The following is a 26,867-nucleotide window of genomic DNA, read 5'->3' as shown; positions in this document are numbered from 1 at the left end:
TCTTAGAAGCTTCAAATGCACCTCTGTTGCCAGTTAGTAGCGTACCTTTGCTGCTATCAATGTCTCTTAATGGTAGGGTAAATGCAGATTAGGGGGACAGTAATACTGCTCTACAATGCTGCCCAGTTCTAAATAAACTACCTTTATTACTTGGTGAATTAGCTCAGATCTACAAAAGTAGAGGGGATACGATATTTCTATGGAGGGTAGAAGGGGTGAATTTAGGATAGAGGATGAGTGCGCTGTGAGCTACCTGAGCTGCTGGATGAGGTCCTCTCCCTCCTTGATGACGTTGACAGTGGCCTGCAGGGTGGTCTGTTGCTGCTGGCCGAAGCGTTTGATCAGGTCCTGCACCGCCTCCACAGACTCAGCATACACATCGTCCAGCAGCTCCTTCTGCAGCTCCTCCAACCACGTCCACAGCTGCATGGGCACACAGTGACAGACAACCCAGGCGGCCAATCAGAAATACAGTAAGAGGTCTGCCGGCCAATCACACGAGAGCAACTTGTTACGCCACAAACACACTAGAAAGGTAAAGGAGAAGACTGCTATCACACAGAGAGGCAGGTAAAGATGGACAAATGAAAAGCAGAGGAGAGAGGGAGAGAAAGAGGAGTGAAGGAGGGAGCTGCATTGAGTCATTGTGGCAGGATTAACCATCTGGTTATATTGGCATGGTGGCCCAAACCAAAGCACCCGTACCAGCATGTCGGACCCTCCCTGCCCAATCTACTACCCACCGCTTTTTTTTCCTTGCATCCCAAATGTCACCCTATTCCCTATATAGTGCACAACTTTTGACCAGCTCCCGTAGGGCCCTTTTCAAAATAAGTGTGCTATGTAGGGAATAGTATGCCATTTGAGACCAAAAATGTGTTTTGTTCCAGTTCATACAGCTCTATTTTTCTATAATAACACACAAGGACAGGCAAACACGACACTGGCTAAGAACAGAGGAGGAAAGTTGGAACCGGGCCTAATCCAACCACCTCTATACAACAGATGGATATTAATTAGTACACCATATGGACACATAAAAGAAATGATGAATTCATATGAATATCAGGCCACCACCAACCACTGTGTGAGTCATGCACTGTAAAGATGATATCAATGTCAGCACACAGAGTAAAGTACAGTGCACTGGCACAGAACCTTTACAGAAAGGTTAATGCTGTTCATTAATGCCTAAACAAATGACATTGATTGAAACAACACAGACTGCAAGTTAACGTTCTCATGAAAGCTTCATGTTGTTTTTAGGAGACTACAGAGAAGCACCACCTCTATAGGTAAAACTGCCACCTCTCTCTCAGCCACATCATTGAACAATGGGAAGAAACACTCATTCCAAAGGTCTGCCTTCTTACAAGGGAAACCTTTCAAACACAACACACATGTAATCTTCACCACAAATAAAGGCATGCCAAATTACAGCTTTGAATAGAAGGCATTTCAGAAACAGAACAGCTTCTTAAATTGTGGCAATAGCTAGAGGCTCTAGTCTAGTGGAAGAGAGTAGAGGGGGAGGAAGGCACTGTGTTTAGGCTGTTGGAGATGTGTGTTACGCTCAGGAAAAGATGCCTATATGTCAGTGTCAGAGTCACTTTGGGCAGCCCATCCACTGTCACAGGACACATCATTAAGTGATGATGCCCGAGAATACGGTGTTTGGAGGATATTTAGGTGTTTGGAAGATGTTTAGGCTGTTGGAGATGTGTGTTACGCTCAGGAAAAGATGCCTATATGTCAGTGTCAGAGTCACGCACGGGTGTTAGAGTGCCGGCAAACCGTGCCAATTTATACTCCAAACACCGGCTTCGAGGGCATTATCACTTTTATATTACGGGTTACCGACATGTTCAAATAATGATTTACATATTTTAATAAAAATATTATTTTGATGAATTTATTCATACTGCCACAACATATAGTCCCGACTCAAATCTAGGGTTGCTACCCAAGCTGGCTGGTCGTTCATTCTATCGGTTCGGTTGCCAGAGACGTAACCCACTCTTAAGGATCCGCCCCTTTAAAAAATGTTTGCCTAAAATGACATACCCAAATCTAAGTCTTTTTGTTCTGTATCCATGCAGTCGTTTGTTCTAAATGTTCCATTGGCTGGCAACATTCTTATGCCTTGCTTGCTAGCTAGCCAATAACGGCTAACTTACAGTCACATCAAACAGTGTAGCCAGAATAACAACAAAGTAGCTGCATTTGCATTTGTTTAAGCTATTTTCTAGTGACATTTATTTGGATACATCCATAACATTGAACTAATGAGTGTGGTGTCAGGCAAATAACCTCACACTCAGCGTCAACAAAACAAAGGAGATGATCGTGGACTTCAGGAAACAGAAGAGGGAGCACCCCCCTATCCACATCGACTGGACAGTAGTGGAGAAGGTGGAAAGGTTTAAGTAACTCGGCGTACACATCACAGACAAACTGAAATGGTCCACCCATACAGACAGCGTGGTGAAGACAGCGCCTCTTCAACCTCAGGAGGCTGGAGAAATTTGGCTTGTCACCGAAAACACTCACAAACTTTTACAGATGCACAATCGAGAGCATCCTGTCGGGCTGTATCAACGCCTGGTATGGCAACTGCTCCGCCCACAACCGTAAGGCTCTCCAGAGGGTAGTGAGGTCTGCACAACGCATCACCAGGGGCAAGGACACCTACACCTAGATCATCAAGGACAACAACCACCCGAGCCACTGCCTGTTCACCCCACTATCATCCAGAAGGCGAGGTCAGTACAGGTGCATTAAAGCAGGAAAAACAGCTTCTATTTCAAGGCCATCAGACTGTTAAACAGACATCACTAACATTGAGTGGCTGCTGCCAACATACTGACTCAAATCTCTAGCCATTTTAATAATTAAAAATTGGATGTAATAAATGTATCACTAGTCACTTTAAACAATGCCACTTTATATAATGTTTACATACCCTACATTCCTCGTCTCATATGTATACTGTACTCTATACCATCTACTGCATCTTGCCTATGCCGTTTGGCCGTCGCTCATCCATATATTTATATGTACATATTCTTATTAATTCCATAACACTTGTAAGGTAATTGTTGTGAACTTGTTAGATTACTTGTTAGATATTAATGCACAGTCAGAACTAGAAGCACAAGCATTTCGCTACACTCACATTAACATCTGCTAACCATGTGTATGTGACCAATACAATTTGATTTGATTTGATGATGCGCGATTTCACCTAGCATAGGTGTGCTCTCTCATCAGGACACTGTTGTTCAGAGGAGCTAGCCAACAACACAACTAACACAATCTCTTCAAACTGAAGCTGGAAAGACTGCAAACTAGCTGCACTTCATTTCGTTTGACCTGTTTTCTATTGATATTTCTCTGTATATATCCATACAATTTATGTCAATTCATGACTTCGACTGTCTCAAAAAAGTTGCCTGTCTGTCTCATCCCAACAATTGACTCCCGACACCTTCATTACTAATGTGACAGAAGGAATTTGAACATTTAAACAATGTTGCAAATGTCGGAGAGACATACAGCAAGGTTTATACAAATCTCCTCTGTTGAAAACTAAATGTTAGCATAAAAAAAATGTGAGATAATGTCTAGATGCTTTTTATAGTGGAGATACATTTTATAAGTGGATTGCGCAGTCAGATGGAACAGAGTAATTAGGAATTTTATCGTAATAGATTTAGCCGGTGGTAACTTATGGAAAAGACACTGGCTGGAATGTGGTTTTAACCAATCAGCATTCAGGATTAGACCCAACCGTTTTATAAATACAATATAATGCACGCAAGCACACACACTCACACTTCCACTCTGTTGTGTGCCCGTACTGATGTAATAAATTCTTCATGTCGCTAAACTCCTGTACCTCTTACTACCCTGGCTGGCTGTCATCTCTTTCACAACCCTAACTGGGCTGGGACGAGGGGGGAGTTTGAACTCCTTTAAAGGTTGAACTTAAACTTTCCTCAGGGTGAGCAGGGGAGAACCCTCACACAGCCCTACCATGAGAACATCTACACCAGATGTCAGTACACCTCTAGAGGGGTATCAATATTACAACAGCTAGCTGGCAGGTCTCAAGTCGTTTCACACTCAGATTCATGCAATTTAATAGACTCTGAGCCATAGCCCTGACTAGAGACATACTGTAGATCGAATACAACAATAACTTTCATTAGTACAGTTTTTTCAACAGGTACAGATCTACTGTATAAGCCTATAAGGGGACCCAGACTCGTACCTCTTTAACGTGAGTATGGAAGGCCACAGACATGTCCAGGAGGACCTTACGTTGCTCCACGCGACGTACAAAGTCCTGGATGCGGTCCTCTAGCTGGTGGGCTGCCTGGTAGATCTCCTCTGGATCACATTCTCCTGTCTGGGCCAGCTGCTCTGCTGCCTCCAGCAGCTTGTCAGCGTTAGTATAGGTGTTCTGGATAGGGGGACATTAGAAGAGACATTATGCGGACTGCCACATTACAGGTAATTATAAACTCAGCAAAGAAGGACCCTGTCTTTCAAAGATAATTCGTAAAAATCCAAATAACTTCACAGATTTTCATTGTAAAGGGTTTAAACACTGTTTCCCATGCTTGTTCAATGAACCATAAACAAATAATGAACATGCACCTGTGGAACAGTCGTTAAGACACTAACAGCTTACAGACGGTAGGCAATTAAGGTCACAGTTATGAAAACTTAGGACACTAAAGAGGCCTTTCTACTAACTCTGAAAAACACCAGAAGAAAGATGCCCAGGGTCCCTGCTCATCTGCGTGAACGTGCCCTAGGCATGCTGCAAGGAGGCATGAGGACTGCAGATGTGGCCAGGGCAATATATTGCAATGTCCGTACTGTGAGACGCCTAAGACATCGCTACAGGGAGAAAGGACGGACAAGTGATCGGCCTCGCAGTGGCAGACCACATGTAACAACACCTGCACAGGATAGATACATCCGAACATCACACCTGTAGGACAGGATAGCAACAACAACTGCCCGAGTTACACCAGGAACTCACAATCTCTCCATCAGTGCTCACACTGTCCGCAATAGGCTGAGAGAGGCTGGACTGATGGCTTGTACAATTGTTGTAAGGCAGGTCCTCACCAGACATCACTGGCAACAACGTCGCCTATGGGCACAAACCCACCGTCGCTGGACCAGGCAGGATTGGCAAAAAGTGCTCTTTGCTGATGAGTTGCAGTTTTGTCTCACCAGGGGTGATGGTCGGATTCACTTTTATTGTCGAAAGAATGAGCATTACATGAGCATTACACCAAGGCAATTACAATGAGCATTACACCAAGGCCTGTACTCTGGAGCGGGATCGATTTGGAGGTGGAGGGTCCGTCATGGTCTGGGGCGGTGTGTCACAGCATCATCGGACTGAGCTTGTTGTCATTGCAGGCAATCTCAACGCTGTGCATTACAGGGAATACCTCCTCCTCCCTCATGTGGTACCCTACCTGCAGGCTCATCCTGACATGACCCTCCAGCATGACAATGCCACTAGCCATACTGCTCGTTCTGTGCGTGATTTCCTGCAAGACAGGAATGTCAGTGTTCTGCCAAGGCCAGCGAAGAGACATGATCTCAATCCCATTTAGCATGTCTGGGACATGTTGGATCAGAGGGTGAGGGCTTGGGCCATCCCCCCCCAGAAATGTCCGGGAACTTGCAGGTGTCTTGGTGGAAGAGTGGGGTAACATCTCACTGCAAGAACTGGCAAATCTGGTTCAGTGCATTAGGAGGAGATGCACTGCAGTACTTACATGTATAACAGCTGGTGGCCACACCAGATACTGACTGTTACTTTTGATTTTGACCCCCCTTTGTTCAGGGACACATTATTCAATTTCTGTTAGTCACATCTCTGTGGAACTTGTTCAGTTTATGTCTCAGTTGCTGAATGTTGTTATGTTACTCAGTTACTGAATGTTGTCCCAGCTCACCTGGGCCACCTCCTCAAAGTCCTCGTGTCTCTTCTGTAGGGCCCGAGCTCTGTGTAGGGACTTCCCCACTCCTGTATGCTTACTGAGGAAGGCTTCACCATGGTTCTCTATCCAGTCCAGCACCTGCACACGCACACACACACACACACACACACACACACACACACACACACACACACACACACACACACACACACACACACACACACACACACACACACACAGGGGCGAGAGTGAGAGACTGAAATACCCCTGGTACAGAGAGGGTTTGCCAGAGCCGTGTCTAATAAAGGCTGTTATTAGGACCCTAGAGAGATGTAGCACATGCTCGATCACAACATATGTGTACAGTGATAGGCCTTAGGATAGTCGCTACTTGGAATCAGATACGTTGAGCGTTTGGTTGAGCCTGCCTGCTGGCTACAATGGAACCAATTAAATAGGCTAGTCCCGAAAATGCACCCCCAGCACTGCATGCAGGCTCAATTAAATGCTTGAAGCATTTGCAAGAAAACAGATACTATTTGAACCCAGGTATGGTGACTACTAGCCTATGAACAGGGACATTATTGGTCTGTATGCGCTGATCTGATGTGCTGCGCCACAAGGGGGAGCTTTGGGACTTTCAGCCTGACGAACTGTGTCTGGGACAGTTCTACAGACGGCCCTGTTCTGTTCAAGGCTGCTGCCATAACATAATGCCTTCCCAGTTCAGACCCACCCTCTACCCTCTGCTCTGCATCACTGTGCCAAGTCGGGGTCTGCGTCTCAAATGGCCCCCTATTCCTAGTCCATAAGGTTTTGGTCAAAAGTAGTGCACTATGTAGGGAATAGGGTGTTATTTGGGAAACAGCCTGGTACTTTTAATAAGGAAACATGGATGAAGAAATCCATAATCCACTACAGACCAACGTGTCAGCCTTTCTATGGACTGTGATAATATATCTCAGTTAATAACGGCCTTATTATTTATTGAACAGATGGGTGGCCAGCTGCCTCATCTCACTATTATTGCTGAATAGAAGAATAAACAGGATTTTGATTGTGGTTTTTCAAGGTCTCTCCTCTTAGAGCGCATCATTCTATGGGACATATGGAACACGCAACACATTACGTGGCAGTAAATTGGATTACCATGGCAACTAGTACGTATCAGGAGAGAGAGAAACAGAGAGAGAGGGAGAGAGAGAGAGAGAGAGAGAGAGAGAGAGAGAGAGAGAGAGAGAGAGAGAGATGGAGAGAGAGAGAGAGAGATGGAGAGAGAGAGAGAGAGAGAAAGAGAGAGAGAGAGAGAAACAGAGAGAGAGGGAGGGAGAGAGAGAGAGAGAGAGAGAGAGAGAGAGGGGGAGAGAGAGAGAGAGGGATAGAGAGAGAGAGGGAGGGAGAGAGAGAGAGAGAAAAACAGAGAGAGAGAGAAAAACAGAGAGAGAGGGAGAGAGAGAGAGAGAGAGAGAGAGAGAGAGAGAGAGAGAAACAGAGAGAGAAACAGAGAGAGAAACAGAGAGAGAAACAGAGAGAGAGAGAGAGAGAGAGAGAGAGAGAGAGAGAAAAAAAAACAGAGAATAGCGAGCATGTCCACAGGGCACAGAGAAGTAGATACCAGCTCAGTCCTAATCACAAGGGTCTGTCAGCCACTCACAAAGATACGTTTTCACTCAGAAACCCCAGGAGCCACTGAAAACGCTTTGAAGAAAGTGGAGATGGATAAATGTACCCCGCAAAATTACAACACAGTTCTCTTTAGTTTTGAACATGCATGAAAATCAGGTTTTATATGAATAAACACTGTACAATAGGTATAGTGGTCCCTGACAATGATGTTAGGGTGTCTGTGTATTATGAATTCTGTATGTTTGTTCGTGTGTGTTTGTGTGTATGTTTGTGTCACTCTGTGTGTGTGTGTGTGTGTGTGTGTGTGTGTGTGTGTGTGTGTGTGTGTGTGTGTGTGTGTGTGTGTGTGTGTGTGTGTGTGTGTGTGCCTGCCTCTTCCTGAGCATGTGTACCTGCTGGACGTCCTGTTGGAAGACACAGAGCTGCAGGCGCTGGTGAAGCCGGACCTTGCGGTGTTGCCAGATGTTTTCCAGTTGTCTCTGGTGGTGTAGCACCTCGTGGATGATGTCCAGTACGTGGTGCACCGCCTTGGAGTAGTTGGCCGAGGCCGTCAGCGAATCAGCACTACCCGGGGTCAGGGGCCGCTGCAGCTTGTCCAATAGGGACTTCCCGTCTTGGCTCACCTGGAGAGGAAAGGAGAAGATAGGAGAGATCCCAGGTGAGGTGGGGAAAAGGTTGACAATGAACTTTGAAAACACAAATTAATCTGAATTAAACAGGATTTCTTTAGTGCATGTTGCAGATGCTATTTATTTTACTTTAAAGCACGACGACACAAAAAGTGCTTATCACTGACTAATCCCTTCAGTACATGAGCACTGGGCACCAGAATTTGTAGTGACTGCAGGCCCCATAGTACCTCAGAGTAGGCAGTGGTGATGTGCTCATAGAGTCCTGTGTGATGGTGGATGGTGTCCTCCAAGTCCTGTAGCTCAGAGGGCAGGTCTCCTTCTCCACACGCCTTACACCACGGCTCCACGTTACCCATGTACTGGAGGAGACACACACACACACACGATCACACATTATAATGGTAATCACAAGGGTGTGTGTGCATGGTGGTGTGTGGTACAGAAAGAAAAGAGACCAAAACCTATAGAAGGTTAAAGGTAAATTATGGTGATTCTCAACAGCGCATGAGTTCTACTACTTGAACACTATTCTATTCTAGAAGGAATAAATAACGTCATGACTACCTAAATGTACCACAGCATTTGTGGTACATTCATGTGCAATCATCCAACCACAGTAACTAGCGCACACAAAAACACTTCTTCTAAAATACAAAAACGTGTAAATAGCAAAAACAGGCATTGAAAAATACTTATAATTGTCCTCGTGTCTGTCTCTCTAACCCTCCCTCTCTGTCTCTGTCTGCCTCCCTCAATCCCTCCCTGTCTCCCTCCCTCCCTCCCTGTCTGTCTGTCTGTTTTATATATCAGTCAATTACACATTCATGGTAGGGGACGAAAGCAACACATTGCCTTGCAGGCAGCCCTAGCTAACATTATTATTAGCTCTGCATCATCCCAGCAGCGTACTACAATGCCATTAAGAGATAGGACCTATTTTCATCTGTTCCTGTGGGAGCTGGCCAGGGAGAGGAGGAGAGGAAAGTACAACAGAAAGTAGAGGCACTTCAGGAGAATACTGATACAAAACAAGTGATTATTCTAGAAATGGAAGGATGAAGAGAGCGGAGATAAAAGACATAGGCATCATGTCATAAAAAAATGTCAGTGTGTGCGTCTCTCTCTCTCTCTCTCTCTCTCTCTTTGTGTTTCTCCTCAACCACCCCCCCCCCGTTCGTCCCCAGACTGACAGAGCGGTCTAGAACCATGGTAAAGAAACACAGACACACACGCGCACATAACTCAAACTTAGCTTCACATGCCAACCGCACACAACCAAACATCAGATACAACACCTCCTCATGAATCCGTTTGTTGGAAAACACATGACAGCAACTAGGTCCAAATAGAAAATGGGCTTACAATACAGCCTCTTCCAAAGCAGGGGAAGATTCAATTTATGGAGTAGCTTCAAATCCTTGCGGACAGTAGGGTACACAAACATGTAGTCTATAACAATACTGCCCACCCTGCTACTCTGGACATCTGGTTTTAACCTGACCTCATGCACTACAATAGAGGTGAAGAGAGAAGAATGCAGAGAGGGATGAGGAGAAAGGAAGACAGACGGGAAGAAAAAGCTTAAGTGATGAAAGACGAATGAAAGGAGGGGGAGCAAATCGAGGCAGAGAGAGGAAAAGAGAGAGGAAAATAACAAGAGTGTGGGTCTCTGTAGGAGCACACCGCTGGAACAGGTAGTAGAGGCTCAGAGTGTTTTGGCCCTTTCCTGTTCAATCTGGAAAATCACAATGTGTGTGTGCGAGTGTTGTTGTGTGTGTGTGTGTGTGTGTGTGCTTCCTCCTCACCTGGTCCACCTTCAGGTGGAAGGCAGCAGACATCTCCAGTAGGGTGGAGCGTTCGTCCAAGGCAGCAGCGAAAGCCTTCCACTCCTGCTCTAACTGACCTGAGATCTGCTGGATCTGCTGCGATGCGTAGTGCCCAGACTCCAACAGACGGTTCCCCACAGACATGATGCGGTTGATATTTACATAGACATTCTGGAAGGAGAGTGGAGGAGACATATTAGATATTCTGTAAGAGGGGAGAAGACATGACGAGGTTAATAGTTACATAAACATTCTATAAGGAGAGGGAGGGGACATGATAGACATTCTGTAAGGAGAGGGAGGGGACATGATAGACATTCTGTAAGGAGAGGGAGGACACATGATAGACATTCTGTAAGGAGAGGGAGGGGACATGATAGACATTCTGTAAGGAGAGGGAGGGGACATGATATACATTCTGTAAGGAGAGGGAGGGGACATGATAGACATTCTGTAAGGAGAGGGAGGGGACATGATAGACATTCTGTAAGGAGAGGGAGGACACATGATAGACATTCTGTAAGGAGAGGGAGGGGACATGATAGACATTCTGTAAGGAGAGGGAGGGGACATGATATACATTCTGTAAGGAGAGGGAGGGGACATGATAGACATTCTGTAAGGAGAGGGAGGGGACATGATATACATTATGTAAGGAGAGGGAGGGGACATGATAGACATTCTGTAAGGAGAGGGAGGGGACATGATAGACATTCTGTAAGGAGAGGGAGGACACATGATAGACATTTTGTAAGGAGAGGGAGGACACATTATAGACATTCTGTAAGGAGAGGGAGGGGACATGATAGACATTCTGTAAGGAGAGGGAGGGGACATGATAGACATTCTGTAAGGAGAGGGAGGACACATGATAGACATTCTGTAAGGAGAGGGAGGGGACATGATAGACATTCTGTAAGGAGAGGGAGGGGACATGATAGACATTCTGTAAGGAGAGGGAGGACACATGATAGACATTCTGTAAGGAGAGGGAGGGGACATGATAGATATTCTGTAAGGAGAGGGAGGGGACATGATAGACATTCTGTAAGGAGAGGGAGGACACATGATAGACATTTTGTAAGGAGAGGGAGGACACATGATAGACATTCTGTAAGAAGAGGGAGGGGACATGATAGACATTCTGTAAGGAGAGGGAGGGGACATGATAGACATTCTGTAAGGAGAGGGAGGGGACATGATAGACATTCTGTAAGGAGAGGGAGGGGACATGATATACATTCTGTAAGGAGAGGGAGGGGACATGATAGACATTCTGTAAGGAGAGGGAGGGGACATGATAGACATTCTGTAAGGAGAGGGAGGACACTTGATATACATTCTGTAAGGAGAGGGAGGGGACATGATAGACATTCTGTAAGGAGAGGGAGGACACATGATAGACATTCTGTAAGGAGAGGGAGGACACATGATAGACATTCTGTAAGGAGAGGGAGGGGACATGATAGATATTCCGTAAGGAGAGGGAGGGGACATGATAGACATTCTGTAAGGAGAGGGAGGACACATGATAGACATTCTGTAAGGAGAGGGAGGACACATGATAGACATTCTGTAAGGAGAGGGAGGACACTTGATAGACATTCTGTAAGGAGAGGGAGGGGACATGATAGACATTCTGTAAGGAGAGGGAGGGGACATGATAGACATTCTGTAAGGAGAGGGAGGACACATGATAGACATTCTGTAAGGAGAGGGAGGACACATGATAGACATTCTGTAAGGAGAGGGAGGGGACATGATAGACATTCTGTAAGGAGAGGGAGGACACATGATAGACATTCTGTAAGGAGAGGGAGGACACATGATAGACATTCTGTAAGGAGAGGGAGGGGACATGATAGACATTCTGTAAGGAGAGGGAGGACACATGATAGACATTCTGTAAGGAGAGGGAGGGGACATGATATACATTCTGTAAGGAGAGGGAGGGGACATGATAGACATTCTGTAAGGAGAGGGAGGGGACATGATATACATTATGTAAGGAGAGGGAGGGGACATGATAGACATTCTGTAAGGAGAGGGAGGGGACATGATAGACATTCTGTAAGGAGAGGGAGGGGACATGATAGATATTCTGTAAGGAGAGGGAGGGGACATGATAGACATTCTGTAAGGAGAGGGAGGACACTTGATATACATTCTGTAAGGAGAGGGAGGGGACATGATAGACATTCTGTAAGGAGAGGGAGGACACATGATAGACATTCTGTAAGGAGAGGGAGGACACATGATAGACATTCTGTAAGGAGAGGGAGGGGACATGATAGATATTCCGTAAGGAGAGGGAGGGGACATGATAGACATTCTGTAAGGAGAGGGAGGACACATGATAGACATTCTGTAAGGAGAGGGAGGACACATGATAGACATTCTGTAAGGAGAGGGAGGACACTTGATAGACATTCTGTAAGGAGAGGGAGGGGACATGATAGACATTCTGTAAGGAGAGGGAGGGGACATGATAGACATTCTGTAAGGAGAGGGAGGACACATGATAGACATTCTGTAAGGAGAGGGAGGACACATGATAGACATTCTGTAAGGAGAGGGAGGGGACATGATAGACATTCTGTAAGGAGAGGGAGGACACATGATAGACATTCTGTAAGGAGAGGGAGGACACATGATAGACATTCTGTAAGGAGAGGGAGGGGACATGATAGACATTCTGTAAGGAGAGGGAGGACACATGATAGACATTCTGTAAGGAGAGGGAGGGGACATGATATACATTCTGTAAGGAGAGGGAGGGGACATGATAGACATTCTGTAAGGAGAGGGAGGGGACATGATATACATTATGTAAGGAGAGGGAGGGGACATGATAGACATTCTGTAAGGAGAGGGAGGGGACATGATAGACATTCTGTAAGGAGAGGGAGGGGACATGATAGATATTCTGTAAGGAGAGGGAGGGGACATGATATACATTCTGTAAGGAGAGGGAGGGGACATGATAGACATTCTGTAAGGAGAGGGAGGGGACATGATAGATATTCTGTAAGGAGAGGGAGGGGACATGATATACATTCTGTAAGGAGAGGGAGGGGACATGATAGACATTCTGTAAGGAGAGGGAGGGGACATGATAGACATTCTGTAAGGAGAGGGAGGGGACATGATAGACATTCTGTAAGGAGAGGGAGGGGACATGATATACATTCTGTAAGGAGAGGGAGGGGACATGATAGACATTCTGTAAGGAGAGGGAGGGGACATGATAGAAATTCTGTAAGGAGAGGGAGGGGACATGATATACATTCTGTAAGGAGAGGGAGGGGACATGATAGACATTCTGTAAGGAGAGGGAGGGGACATGATAGACATTCTGTAAGGAGAGGGGAGTAAATTGTAAAGTGTTACCAATATTTACATAGACAGAGGGAGGCAGGGGGAGGGAGGGAGAAAGACAAAGATAGAGCGAGAAGGAGAGGGAGTGAGACAGACAGACAGACAGGGTGACAGACAGAGAGGGAGGACAACAGGGAGCGAGTCACAGACAGGCAGGAAGGGAGGAGAGACGGAGACAGAGAGGGGCGGTAGACGGACAAACATAAAAACAGACAGAGACAGAGAGAGAAGGAGACAGACAGACAGAGAGGGAGACAGACAGACAGTGAGGGAGGGAGGGAGACAGACAGACAGAAAGGGAGGGAGACAAACAGACAGAGAGGGAGACAGACAGACAGAAAGGGAGGGAGACAAACAGACAGAGAGGGAGACAGACAGACAGTGAGGGAGGGAGACAGACAGACAGAAAAGGAGGGAGACAAACAGACAGAGAGGGAGACAGACAGACAGTGAGGGAGGGAGACAGACAGTGAGGGAGGGAGACAGACAGTGAGGGAGGGTTAGAAAGACAGAGATCAACACAGGGTGGGCCATGGCTACAGACCCAGCCACAGGAGTGCCTACGTCCATAGTAAGGGCTTGGGAGGCTGGTGAGAAGTTAACACAGGACACACACAACACAACCTACTGTACACACACACACACACACACACACAACCCAGTCCAAATCAAACACCCAGAGAGACTATTACTCACTGAGAAGAGAACAGAACCCCTCCAGTCCAAACGAAAACACCAGCTAGCCTTGGCCTCTACTCTCTTACGTTACAGTGAACAGAGGGGAGGTAAACTGTCAACTGGAAACAGACAATAAGGGGACTACTATCATAGTGCTAAGTGCCTGTATTGTGAAACCAAACAAATCTGCATCCTGTCGAGAAAATACATAGAATGGTAAAGCCAGAAATGTGTACAGAACTGAGAATATCAGTGAAGTCAAAATATTTTTGTTGTTGTAGCATTTTCAGTGAAGTACAAAAACACTTGAGATTCATGGTAAATTACATGTTACAACATTTCAAAATGGTCACCCAACTGCTGAACCAACAAACACAGCCAATCAAAAGCTAAAGGAAGTGACGGTGAGCGTGTAGCGGGCAGCTGATCTTAGTTATCCTGTGAAGCGTAGCGAGCCGAGCGGAGTGGAGGGGCTACACCCGTGGGAGAGGAGGAAGTCCCTCTAGTCTGACCACATGTCCACATGCTTCCACTCAGCCAGCTCCAGCCAGCCCCGACGGACACCCACAACACTGTGTGTGGCTGGGTGGGGAGAGAGAAGGGGAGGTGAGGATAAGGGAGTGCATAGCAGGAGATCCACCCAGACAGAAAGGAGGTTCAGTCACGGGTCATGACTTTCTCCCTCTCCTTTATCACCCATATCACAGTGATAATCACAGGGCTTAAGGCCACACCCCTCACTGCCTGCCTGCTGCTCAAAACATAACACTTTGGATGGGTTTTATTGTGGTAGTACAGCTTTTAATCCAAAGAAAAGTGAATAGTGGGATCGAGTGTATGGTACAGTCACACACAGGCTTGTACTAAAACAGTGGTCATTACTTTCCAGTCCTATTGGCTCTAGTACAGCTCAACAATGGCCAAGCTTCCCCTGTTTGAGAAGCCCTTTTAGTAGGCTTCCTCTTTCATGTGGTCAGAGCTACAACGTTATCCCAACGGTTTAATGAGGTGTTTATGGGAGACGAGCTCTCGCTGCCAGCTGTAGACACACACACACACACACAGTTGATGAGCTCTCGCTGCCTGCTGTAGAGATCTACGGCATGCTGGGTAATTAAGGTTAGGGATCGATACCCTCCCTGACGCTGTCAGTGTCATCCTACTACTCGCACACTAAAACCAAAACAACACCAAAACAACACCATGTCTCTTTCATTTTGGTCCATGAAGCTGTTGTGACAAGATAGACATAGATCAGCAAACACAAATTAATTATTCAGTTTTACATGCAGGAATGTTAGCATTCAATTACCCCTGGCTGAAACAATTACAGGTTTTTGTAGCCTGGTTTTTATCTAAATGAGAGGCTTTAATGAATCACACAACACCGCAGTGTGCTCTGAAACAGAGGTGCGCTGAATCCTCATTATACTAATCCAAGGGAACATCAATGGACCAATGTTCAACATCTCTGTCTGTCTGCAAACACTTTTGAAACTGATGCGAGTTGTGAACACCACAAGCGGACAAACAGACAGACATACGGACGGGCAGAACGGACACACACAGGGCTGGGCTAGATAAAGACATCTGCCCTCCTGAAAAACGACAAACGCCTCTGACTCCGACGACATCTGTGAAGCATTTAAATGAGAGGTTAAATAACATCCTCTCTTCACTACGTCTTCATTCCTGGATGTAAAACGACAGACAGCATGGTATCTTAGCCAGGGGAGCTAGACAGAGGGCAGGCCTAATGTAAAACGACAGACAGCATGGTATCTTAGCCAGGGAAGCTAGACAGAGGGCAGGCCTAATGTAAAACGACAGAGAGCATGGTATCTAAGCCAGGGGAGCTAGGCAGAGGGCAGGCCTAATGTAAAACGACAGACAGCATGGTATCTTAGCCAGGGGAGCTAGGCAGAGGGCAGGTCTAATGTAAAATGACAGACAGCATGGTATCTTAGCCAGGGAAGCTAGACAGAGGGCAGGCCTAATGTAAAACAACAGACAGCATGGTGTCTTAGCCAGGGAAGCTAGGCAGAGGGCAGGCCTAATGTAAAACGACAGACAGCATGGTATCTTAGCTAGACAGAGGGCAGGCCTAATGTAAAACGACAAGCAGCATGGTATCTTAGCCAGGGAAGCTAGACAGAGGGCAGGCCTAATGTAAAACGACAGACAGCATGGTATCTTAGCCAGGGGAGCTAGGCAGAGGGCAGGCCTAATGTAAAACGACAGACAGCATGGTATCTTAGCCAGGGGAGCTAGACAGAGGGCAGGCCTAATGTAAAACGACAGACAGCATGGTATCTTAGCCAGGGAAGCTAGACAGAGGGCAGGCCTAATGTAAAACGACAGACAGCATGGTATCTTAGCCAGGGGAGCTAGGCAGAGGGCAGGCCTAATGTAAAACGACAGACAGCATGGTATCTTAGCCAGGGGAGCTAGGCAGAGGGCAGGCCTAATGTAAAACGACAGACAGCATGGTATCTTAGCCAGGGGAGCTAGGCAGAGGGCAGGCCTAATGTAAAACGACAGACAGCATGGTATCTTAGCCAGGGGAGCTAGGCAGAGGGCAGGCCTAATGTAAAACGACAGACAGCATGGTATCTTAGCCAGGGGAGCTAGACAGAGGGCAGGCCTAATGTAAAACGACAGACAGCATGGTATCTTAGCCAGGGGAGCTAGACAGAGGGCAGGCCTAATGTAAAACGACAGACAGCATGGTATCTTAGCCAGGGAAGCTAGACAGAGGGCAGGCCTAATGTAAAACGGCAGACAGCATGGTATCTTAGCCAGGGGAGCTAGACAGAGGGCAGGCCTAATGTAAAACGACAGACAGCATGGTATCTTAGCCAGGGGAGCTAGGCAGAGGGCAGGCCTAATGTAAAACGACAGACAGCATGGTATCTTAGCCAGGGGAGCTAGGCAGAGGGCAGGCCTAATGTAAAACGACAGACAGCATGGTATCTTAGCCAGGGGAGCTAGGCAGAGGGCAGGCCTAATGTAAAACGACAGACAGCAAGGTATCTTAGCCAGGGGAGCTAGACAGAGGGCAGGCCTAATGTAAAACGACAAGCAGCATGGTATCTTAGCCAGGGGAGCTAGGCAGAGGGCAGACCTAATGTAAAACGACAGACAGCATGGTATCTTAGCCAGGGGAGCTAGACAGAGGGCAGGCCTAATGTAAAACGACAGACAGCATGGTATCTTAGCCAGGGGAGCTAGACAGAGGGCAGGCCTAATGTAAAACGACAGACAGCATGGTATCTTAGCCAGGGGGCACTAGACAGAGGGCAGGCCTAATGTAAAATGACAGACAGCATGGTATCTTAGCCAGGGGAGCTAGGCAGAGGGCAGGCCTAATGTAAAACGACAGACAGCAAGGTATCTTAGCCAGGGGAGCTAGACAGAGGGCAGGCCTAATGTAAAACGACAAGCAGCATGGTATCTTAGCCAGGGGAGCTAGGCAGAGGGCAGGCCTAATGTAAAACGACAGACAGCATGGTATCTTAGACAGGGGAGCTAGACAGAGGCCAGGCCTAATGTAAAACGACAGACAGCATGGTATCTTAGCCAGGGGAGCTAGACAGAGGGCAGGCCTAATGTAAAACGACAGACAGCATGGTATCTTAGCCAGGGGAGCTAGGCAGAGGGCAGGCCTAATGTAAAACGACAGACAGCATGGTATCTTAGCCAGGGGAGCTAGGCAGAGGGCAGGCCTAATGTAAAACGACAGACAGCATGGTATCTTAGCCAGGGGGAGCTAGACAGAGGGCAGGCCTAATGTAAAACGACAAGCAGCATGGTGTCTTAGCCAGGGGAGCTAGGCAGAGGGCAGGCCTAATGTAAAACGACAGACAGCATGATATCTTAGCCAGGGGAGCTAGACAGAGGGCAGGCCTAATGTAAAACGACAAGACAGCATGGTATCTTAGCCAGGGGAGCTAGGCAGAGGGCAGGCCTAATGTAAAACGACAGACAGCATGGTATCTTAGCCAGGGGAGCTAGGCAGAGGGCAGGCCTAATGTAAAACGACAGACAGCATGGTATCTTAGCCAGGGGGAGCTAGGCAGAGGGCAGGCCTAATGTAAAACGACAAGCAGCATGGTATCTTAGCCAGGGGAGCTAGGCAGAGGGCAGGCCTAATGTAAAACGACAGACAGCATGGTATCTTAGCCAGGGGAGCTATGCAGAGGGCAGGCCTAATGTAAAACGACAGAGAGCATGGTAACTTAGCCAGGGGAGCTAGGCAGAGGGCAGGCCTAATGTAAAACGACAGACAGCATGGTATCTTAGCCAGGGGAGCTAGACAGAGGGCAGGCCTAATGTAAAACGACAGACAGCATGGTATCTTAGCCAGGGGAGCTAGGCAGAGGGCAGGCCTAATGTAAAACGACAGACAGCATGGTATCTTAGCCAGGGGGAGCTAGGCAGAGGGCAGGCCTAATGTAAAACGACAGACAGCATGGTATCTTAGCCAGGGAAGCTAGACAGAGGGCAGGCCTAATGTAAAACGACAGACAGCATGGTATCTTAGCCAGGGGAGCTAGGCAGAGGGCAGGCCTAATGTAAAACGACAGACAGCATGGTATCTTAGCCAGGGGAGCTAGGCAGAGGGCAGGCCTAATGTAAAACGACAGACAGCATGGTATCTTAGCCAGGGGAGCTAGACAGAGGGCAGGCCTAATGTAAAATGACAGACAGCATGGTATCTTAGCCAGGGGAGCTAGGCAGAGGGCAGGCCTAATGTAAAACGACAGACAGCATGGTATCTTAGCCAGGGGAGCTAGGCAGAGGGCAGGCCTAATGTAAAACGACAGACAGCATGGTATCTTAGCCAGGGGAGCTAGACAGAGGGCAGGCCTAATGTAAAATGACAGACAGCATGGTATCTTAGCCAGGGGAGCTAGGCAGAGGGCAGGCCTAATGTAAAACGACAGACAGCATGGTATCTTAGCCAGGGGAGCTAGGCAGTGGGCAGGCCTAATGTAAAACGACAGACAGCATGGTGTCTTAGCCAGGGGAGCTAGGCAGAGGGCAGGCCTAATGTAAAACAACAGACAGCATGGTATCTTAGCCAGGGAAGCTAGACAGAGGGCAGGCCTAATGTAAAACGACAGACAGCATGGTATCTTAGCCAGGGGAGCTAGACAGAGGGCAGGCCTAATGTAAAACGACAGACAGCATGGTATCTTAGCCAGGGGAGCTAGACAGAGGGCAGGCCTAATGTAAAACTCCTGGAGGACCCGGGTTAAAGGGAAAGTAAACACTGGGCCAGGCCTAATGTAAAACTCCTGGAGGACCCGGGTTAAAGGGAAAGTAAACACTGGGCCAGGCCTAATGTAAAACTCCTGGAGGACCCGGGTTAAAGGGAAAGTATACACTGGGCCAGGCCTCTGCACAGTATCCATTGAGTGATCACATTACATACACCACCAAGGCTTACCCACACAGCAGCATACCACAGAACCTTCCTCTGTCTCTCAAGCATCACACATACTGAGCAGGGAGGGTCCACTCCACAGAGGAAAATACTGCCACTTATACTGCTGTCACAAAGCCCATTTTTGCATGGCAAAGATATGAAGTGTGGCCGCTTTCCATCTCAACATCCCAGACTTGGGTAAATCAAAACAAATGCAATCAAGAGTTATTTGTCTACGCCACAGGGACTGGTCCGACACCGGGTGTATAGTGACATGTGAACATGATAATGATAGTGTTTCCATTGTGTTTTCGGTGTAAACAAACAGGCAACATTACAGATAGGAGATAGGATCAGGATGGAACAGGAAGAACTAATCAATGAGACTGACACAGTAATGGAGGGCTTGGCATACGCCAATAACCCAAGGCTAAGTCCCAAATGGCACCCTGTTCCCTATATAGTGCACTACTTTTGACCAGGGCCCATATGGCTCAAGTCAAATGTAGTGCACTGTATGTAGGGAATAGGGTGCCATTTGGGACACAGACCTAGGCCCTGAGACTCTGAGAGGGTGAGGGAAGAGAACGTCTTGAACAGGAAGCTCCTGGGGTTACTGACTGGCTTCTCCAAAATGAGGAACACAACAGAAAGGCTATTTTTATTTCATATTTACCTTGTTTTAATATTCACACAGAGAGGAGACACTAGTAGACTAGGCCACAATGACATCACATGTCCATTCTAGCATTACCATTTCTATTATGTGTTTCAAACAGGCTTCCATTCTGTCGCTATCGGAATGCCATCTGCTTTTCTATTGAACTGGTTTTGAATTTCTGGGTCGTTTCTCTCCAAAGTGGAACCATAGAGTTTAATGTTACAACACCCCCATAGGGGGCAGACTACCATCACATGTCCATACTTTTAATTCGCATACTACAAATGACATAATCATAGCAGATCATCAGCCTCAGCCTAAATGGCTGATCTCTAGTCTAGCTGGGGAATTGGGGATATTAGGATATTTACTCAAGGTGGCAAAAAGCATATTTATCACAACAGTGAACGCATTAACACATTGTGATTAATACTGCTGCTGTCCATGATGCTTTCATTGTGATAATCTGCCCTTTCAAACATACGCACACACACATTTTACCCTCACAGTATCATCATCAGCAACTAGCTCTACCTCCCAAATTTGATCCTGGCAGTCACACAGTCTTTCTAGTCAACAGGAAGCATGGCATCCTGGTGAAAAGGAGGCGTCAGTCCCTCTGTTTCAGAATCCCCCTGCCTGTTGTTGACACTGCACAGTGATGGCTAAGTCATGCACAATAATGCCTGTGTGACTGTGACCAGGGCTGGGTCTAGGTCTGGGTGATCCCCCTGCCTCAATGGGGCCTGTCTGTCTGTCCGCTTCTCAAAACAAGCTAGGCTGGCTCAGCACAAGTGGTTCCCAAACTGTTGGGCGAGGAGTCAGCAGAAAAAAGAAATGCAATTATTTTTTTAAGGAACTCAGTCCGGATTTGAACTTACTCTTGAAAGTTGTAATAGAAGAATGCACAAGGTCCCATTTGGAAATTGGGTAGTGCATCATCAGTTCTTCTTGTCTTGTCAGTCATTGCAGACCTTAGAGCTATTTATAACTTGTCAGAAATGTCCAGATCAACTAGCCCATGTCTACGTTTTTAAATTCCGTTTTTTTAGGCCCTTTATATTGTTGTAATTTTTTGTCACTCAAATATCACATGAATACACAATAGTCATGGCAAAATGTATAGAATTGCTATAAAATGTGCTCCCTCTCCGGCCTCTAGGTCACCAGGCTGCTCGTTATGGCGCACGTCTGTCACAATCGTTACGCGCATTATGACACTCACCTGGACTCCATCACCTCCTTGATTCGATAGGCTCCCATCCCTCAGCTGGCTGGATAGGCTGCCATCCCTAAGCTGGTTCGATAGGCTGCCATGCCTCAGCTGGCTCGATAGGCTGCCATGCCTCAGCTGGCTCGATAGGCTGCCATGCCTCAGCTGGCTCGACAGGCTGCCACGCCTCAGCTGGCTCGATAAGCTGCCATGCCACAGCTGGCTTGAATGGCTGCCATGCCTCAGCTGGTTCGATAGGCTGCCATGCCTCAGCTGGCTCGACAGGCTGCCATGCCTCAGCTGGTTCGATAGGCTCCCATGCCTCAGCTGGCTCGACAGGCTGCCATGCCACAGCTGACTTGACAGGCTGCCATGCCTCAGTTGGCTCGACAGGCTGCCATGCCTCAGCTGGCTTGACAGGCTGCCATGCCTCAGCTGGCTCGACAGGCTGCCATGCCTCAGCTGGCTCGACAGGCTGCCATGCCTCAGCTGGCTCGACAGGCTCCCATGCCTCAGCTGGCTTGACAGGCTGCCATGCCTCAGCTGGCTCGACAGGCTGCCATGCCTCAGCTGGCTCGACAGGCTGCCACGCCTCAGCTGGTTCGATAGGCTCCCATGCCTCAGCTGGCTCGACAGGCTGCCACGCCTCAGCTGGCTCGATAGGCTGCCATGCCTCAGCTGGCTTGACAGGCTGCCATGCCTCAGCTGGCTTGACAGGCTGCCATGCCTCAGCTGGTTTGATAGGCTGCCATGCCTCAGCTGGCTTGACAGGCTGCCATGCCTCAGCTGGCTCGACAGGCTCCCACGCCTCAGCTGGCTCGACATGCTCCCGTACCTCAGCTGGTTCGATAGGCTGCCATGCCTCAGCTGGCTCGATAGGCTCCCATGCCTCAGCGAGATCGATAGGCTGCCATGCCTCAGTGGGATCGATAGGCTGCCATGCCTCAGCGGGATCGACAGGCTGCCATGCCTCAGCTGGCTTGACATGCTCCCATGCCTCAGCTGGTTCGATAGGCTGCCATGCCTCAGCTGGCTAGATAGGTTCCCATGCCTCAGCTGGCTAGATAGGTTCCCATGCCTCAGCGAGATCGATAGGCTGCCATGCCTCAGTGGGATCGATAGGCTGCCATGCCTCAGCGGGATCGACAGGCTGCCATGCCTCAGCTGGTTTGACAGGCTGCCATGCCTCAGCTGGTTCGACAGGCTGTCATGCATCAGCTGGTTCGATAGGCTCCCATGCCTCAGCTGGTTCGACAGGCTGCCATGCCTCAGCTGGCTCGATAGGCTCCCATGCCTCAGCTGGCTCGACAAGCTGCCATGCCTGAGCTGGCTTGATAGGTTCCCATGCATCAGCTGGCTCGATAGGTTCCCATGCCCCAGCGGGATCGATAGGTTCCCATGCCACAGCGGAATCGATAGGATGCCATGCCTCAATGGGCTCGATAGGCTGCCATGCCTCAGCGGGATTGATAGGCTGCCATGCCTCAGCGGGATCGACAGGCTGCCATGCCTCAGCTGGTTCGATAGGCTCCCATGCCTCAGCTGGCTCCCATAGGTGGTAGGCGCGGGATGTTCCCCAATGCAGGACGGGGGGGTTTGGGAACCCTTGGAATAGATGAATACGTCCAAGGAAACAATGTCATACAGAAAGAGCACTGCAACTTAGTGTAAATGTACTTTACAGTATTATACCACCATACAATCTAGAGCTAGGTTCCCCAACTGGCGGCCTGCAGGCTGAATTCATTGTTAGACATAAAAAACTGCAAAAACAGTTCCAAGGGATTTTAATTTAGGAAATCTGTTCCAAAGTATTTCCATGTATAATAGAGAGATGTGATCATATACAAATGTAAGTAAGATTTGAAATTATTATGTTTTAGTCAAAAATGATATCTGTTTGGGCTTCTTGTGGTCAATTTGTAGAAATGATTTGTAATTACTGCATGTTCCGGCCCCATGACCACCCGCTCAAGAGAAAAATCGGCCTGCGGCTGAATCTAGTTGATGATCCTGATCCAAAAATACAGCACAACAAGAAGCTAGGGCTTCAATTCATGCCCTCATTTTCCCCTTTAGGTCCCATGAGCAGCAGAGAGTAGATGGGGGCCGGAGCTAGGGTCCTGTACTGACTACTGACAGCCAGGGCAAGAAACAGGAGAGGGCAAGGACGAGTGGAGGGAGAGAGGGCAGGGAGACCAAGTGATTCATCATCTTCCCCTACAGAACACAGCTGGGGAGGTTCAGGGCGGGCAGCACACACATACACGCACACATACAGACAGACACACACAAACACACACATGCAGGAGATGGATGGTTGTCTCAACCTCACACTGCATGTGGTAGCTACTGGGAGGACTGTTTAGTTTAACCCATCATTATGTGGCCCATTTAAAGGGGGGTGACTATAAATAAGCTATAGATTACTATAAATAAGGTATAGACGACTATCAATAAGCTTCAATGTATTTTAACACAAAGCTGAGGGGTACAGTAGTTTATGGTCATTGTAAATGTTTATGGTCATCAGTAAAGTAGAAGAGTGTATTCTTACCATACAGTTCATGGCAAAGTGGTTGTGCTGGGTCTGCAGCTCCCCGGCATGCTGGTGGTTCCCTCCTATCTCTGTGTAGCTGGTCAGGAACAGGCCCTTGTTGTGCATGATCCAGTCAAACATCTGTGGGCGGCGCGACACACACACAGCCATGGGCACACAAACACGCACACAGGCAGGCACAAGCACACAGAAGAAGGTCTCTATTAGCAGGTACTGTATCTTACAGCTCTGGAGGGGTGAGAGAGAGAGACAGAGAGAGGGGGGAGGGGGGGCTGGGGTAAAGGCTGATGATATGGATGTTTAGACACTCAGGAAGGCAGATGGAATGACTCCAGTCCACTGTATTGAACTGTGTGTCAGCCTGACCCTAGTGTCATGTTGTCATACTGCCTAGACTCGTGATGTTGCCACTGGGAACGCCAGACAGCTAGCATGACAAGAAACCTTAGCGTGACAGCTACCATTTCAACTTGACCTCTGAGACATGCTTTAATAACCGGGGACAATAATAACATGCCTGGGGAGGAAGAGGAAGAGGAGGAGGTGGTGGTGTGGGAATAGGAGGAGGAAGAGGAGGTGGTGGTGGGGAGATGTAATTAATGCTTTGCTCTGACTAACTGACAAACATGTTTGTTTCCACAGCAGGGACGCGTCACATCACCATCTGGCTGATAGCTGCATGACATCCATATAACTGTAGCTGGGTCTATGCACACTGACAGGCTATGGGCCATTACAGTATACTGCAAACAAGCATCATTACTCCTGCAGATACCTATCCCATTCTGTTTGCTATGAAGTAATATTCTCAGTGCAAATCCAGACTTCACTGGTGAGCTTGGGATGCTTTCTTTCTAGTTATGCTAGGATGAGAGATATGGACCAAAATGTGAGTCCTTTGAATAGAAACAAGCCTTGTCCTATTAACACAAAAGTGAAAGTAGAGTGTAATTAGTTCATAACATACCTTCTCTGCATCCTGCTCAAACAGCCGCAGCTGGAAGCACTGGTCCAGTTTCAGCTTGCGCATGTGCCACAGCTGCTGCAGGTGCTGGCGTGTGCCATGCAACTTGTCCAGCAGGGCACTCACTTTTGGCACCAGGTTGTGGGCATCTGGGTGGCCTGTGAGCCCATCGTTAGCATCCGTTCCCCCGCCGCCGTGGTTAGTGTAGCCTCCAGGGGTGACACTACCCTGCTGAAGCCTCTGGAGCAGCCTGCGTCCCTGTGTGTCCAACTCCTCCACCGAGGCCTTGGTGGCCCTCTTCTTGAGCGAGGCATGTTCCTCCATGAGGCGCCGTGCACACTCCAGGTCGCGCGGAAGGTCACGCTGCGCCAGGGTCTCCTGCAGCTCCTCCAGCCGCGCCAAAGCCCGGGCGGCATCGCCGGCGAAGTCCTCGAAGGCCACGCGCACCTCGATCCACTCGTCGTGCTCGTACTCCAGGCTGCCCTCGAAGTCTGACGTCAGCTGGGAGGGGTCCACCACCTTGGTCAGACCCTCGAGAGACACCATGACCGTCTGCAGGAAGAGGGAGGTGGGAGGGTTCATACACTAATATAAACAGCAATCTGTGAGGAAGAGGGAGGGTTCAGACACTAATATAAACAGCAGTCTGTGAGGAAGAGGGGGGGGTTCAGACTAGAGGTCGGCCGATTAATTGGAATGGCCGATTTCAAGTTTTCATAACAATCGGAAATCGGTATTTTTGGACACCGATTTGGCCGATTTTTTAATATAATTTTTTACTGCATAACTGAATCTTTATTTAACTAGGCAAGTCAGTTAAGAACACATTCTTATTTTCAATGACAGCCTAGGAACGGTAGGTTAACTGCCTCGTTCAGGGGCAGAACGACAGATTTTGACCTTGTCAGCTCGGGGATTCCATCTTGCAACCTTACGGTTAACTAGTCCAACGCTCTAACCACCTGCCTCTCATTGCACTCCACGAGGAGACTGCCTGCACCGCGAATGCAGTAAGAAGCCAAGGTAAGTTGCTAGCTAGCATTAAACTTATCTTATAAAAAACAATCAATCAATCAATCATAATCACTAGTTAACTACACATGGTTGATGATATTACTAGTTTATCTAGCGTGTCCTGCGTTGCATATAATCGATGCGGTGCGTATCGTTGCTCCAATGTGTACCTAACCATAAACATCATTGACTTTCTTAAAATCAATACACAGAAGTATATATTTTTAAACCTGCATATTTAGCTAATAGAAATCCAGGTTAGCAGGCAATATTAACCAGGTGAAATTGTGTCACTTCTCTTGCGTTCATTGCACGCATAGTCAGTGTATATGCAACAGTTTGGGCAAAAATCGTCCGATTCATCGGTATTTACTTTTTTTGGTCCTCTAATAATCATTATCGGCATCGGAGTTTAAAAATCATAATCGGTCGAACTCTAGTTCAGACACTAATATAAACAGCAGTCTGTGAGGAAGAGGGAGGTTTCAGACACTAATATAAACAGCAGTCTGTGAGGAAGAGGGAGGTTTCAGACACGAATATAAACAGCAGTCTATGAGGAAGAGGGAGGGTTCAGACACTAATATAAACAGCAGTCTGTGAGGAAGAGGGAGGGTTCAGACACTAATATAAACAGCAGTCTGTGAGGAAGAGGGAGGGTTAAGACACTAATATAAACAGCAGTCTGTGAGGAAGGTATGGAAGGAGATCCGAGAAGTAGAATGTAATTTTATGACACTCATGACACGTCATTCATATTCTATGGGAGAGGCCCCAATGAAATTACACCCTGATGCAGATATCATTATTAATGACTATCATGTTACTAAACCAACTGAATAGATTGTGTTATCAAAATTCCATAACCAACATAATTAAACATGGATTATGAGGAGTGGTCAACAACAGATC

General features: G+C 47.7%; 1 protein-coding gene across 5 annotated transcripts in view; it reads right to left on the bottom strand.

Annotated features, from left to right (window-relative positions):
- Positions 1-26,867, bottom strand: part of LOC110485836 (triple functional domain protein) — a 149,798-nt gene that overhangs the window by 56,212 nt on the left and 66,719 nt on the right. For all 5 annotated transcript variants that reach the window (XR_002468004.2, XM_021557031.2, XM_021557045.2 and 2 more), the window contains 8 exons: positions 24,945-25,493; positions 23,975-24,097; positions 10,036-10,227; positions 8,458-8,589; positions 7,991-8,221; positions 5,988-6,110; positions 4,274-4,465; positions 254-423 (listed from right to left, as the gene is read on the bottom strand). Coding sequence is in view for 4 of the 5 variants with exons in the window: in XM_021557031.2 (XP_021412706.2) it covers positions 254-423; positions 4,274-4,465; positions 5,988-6,110; positions 7,991-8,221; positions 8,458-8,589; positions 10,036-10,227; positions 23,975-24,097; positions 24,945-25,493 (1,712 nt within the window). In the remaining variant the exon portion in view is untranslated. The remainder of the gene's footprint in view (positions 1-253; positions 424-4,273; positions 4,466-5,987; positions 6,111-7,990; positions 8,222-8,457; positions 8,590-10,035; positions 10,228-23,974; positions 24,098-24,944; positions 25,494-26,867) is intronic.

Source organism: Oncorhynchus mykiss, chromosome 2, assembly GCF_013265735.2.
Source record: "Oncorhynchus mykiss isolate Arlee chromosome 2, USDA_OmykA_1.1, whole genome shotgun sequence".
Taxonomy (NCBI): Eukaryota; Metazoa; Chordata; class Actinopteri; order Salmoniformes; family Salmonidae; genus Oncorhynchus; species Oncorhynchus mykiss.
This window is presented reverse-complemented; position numbering and strand designations above follow the sequence as displayed.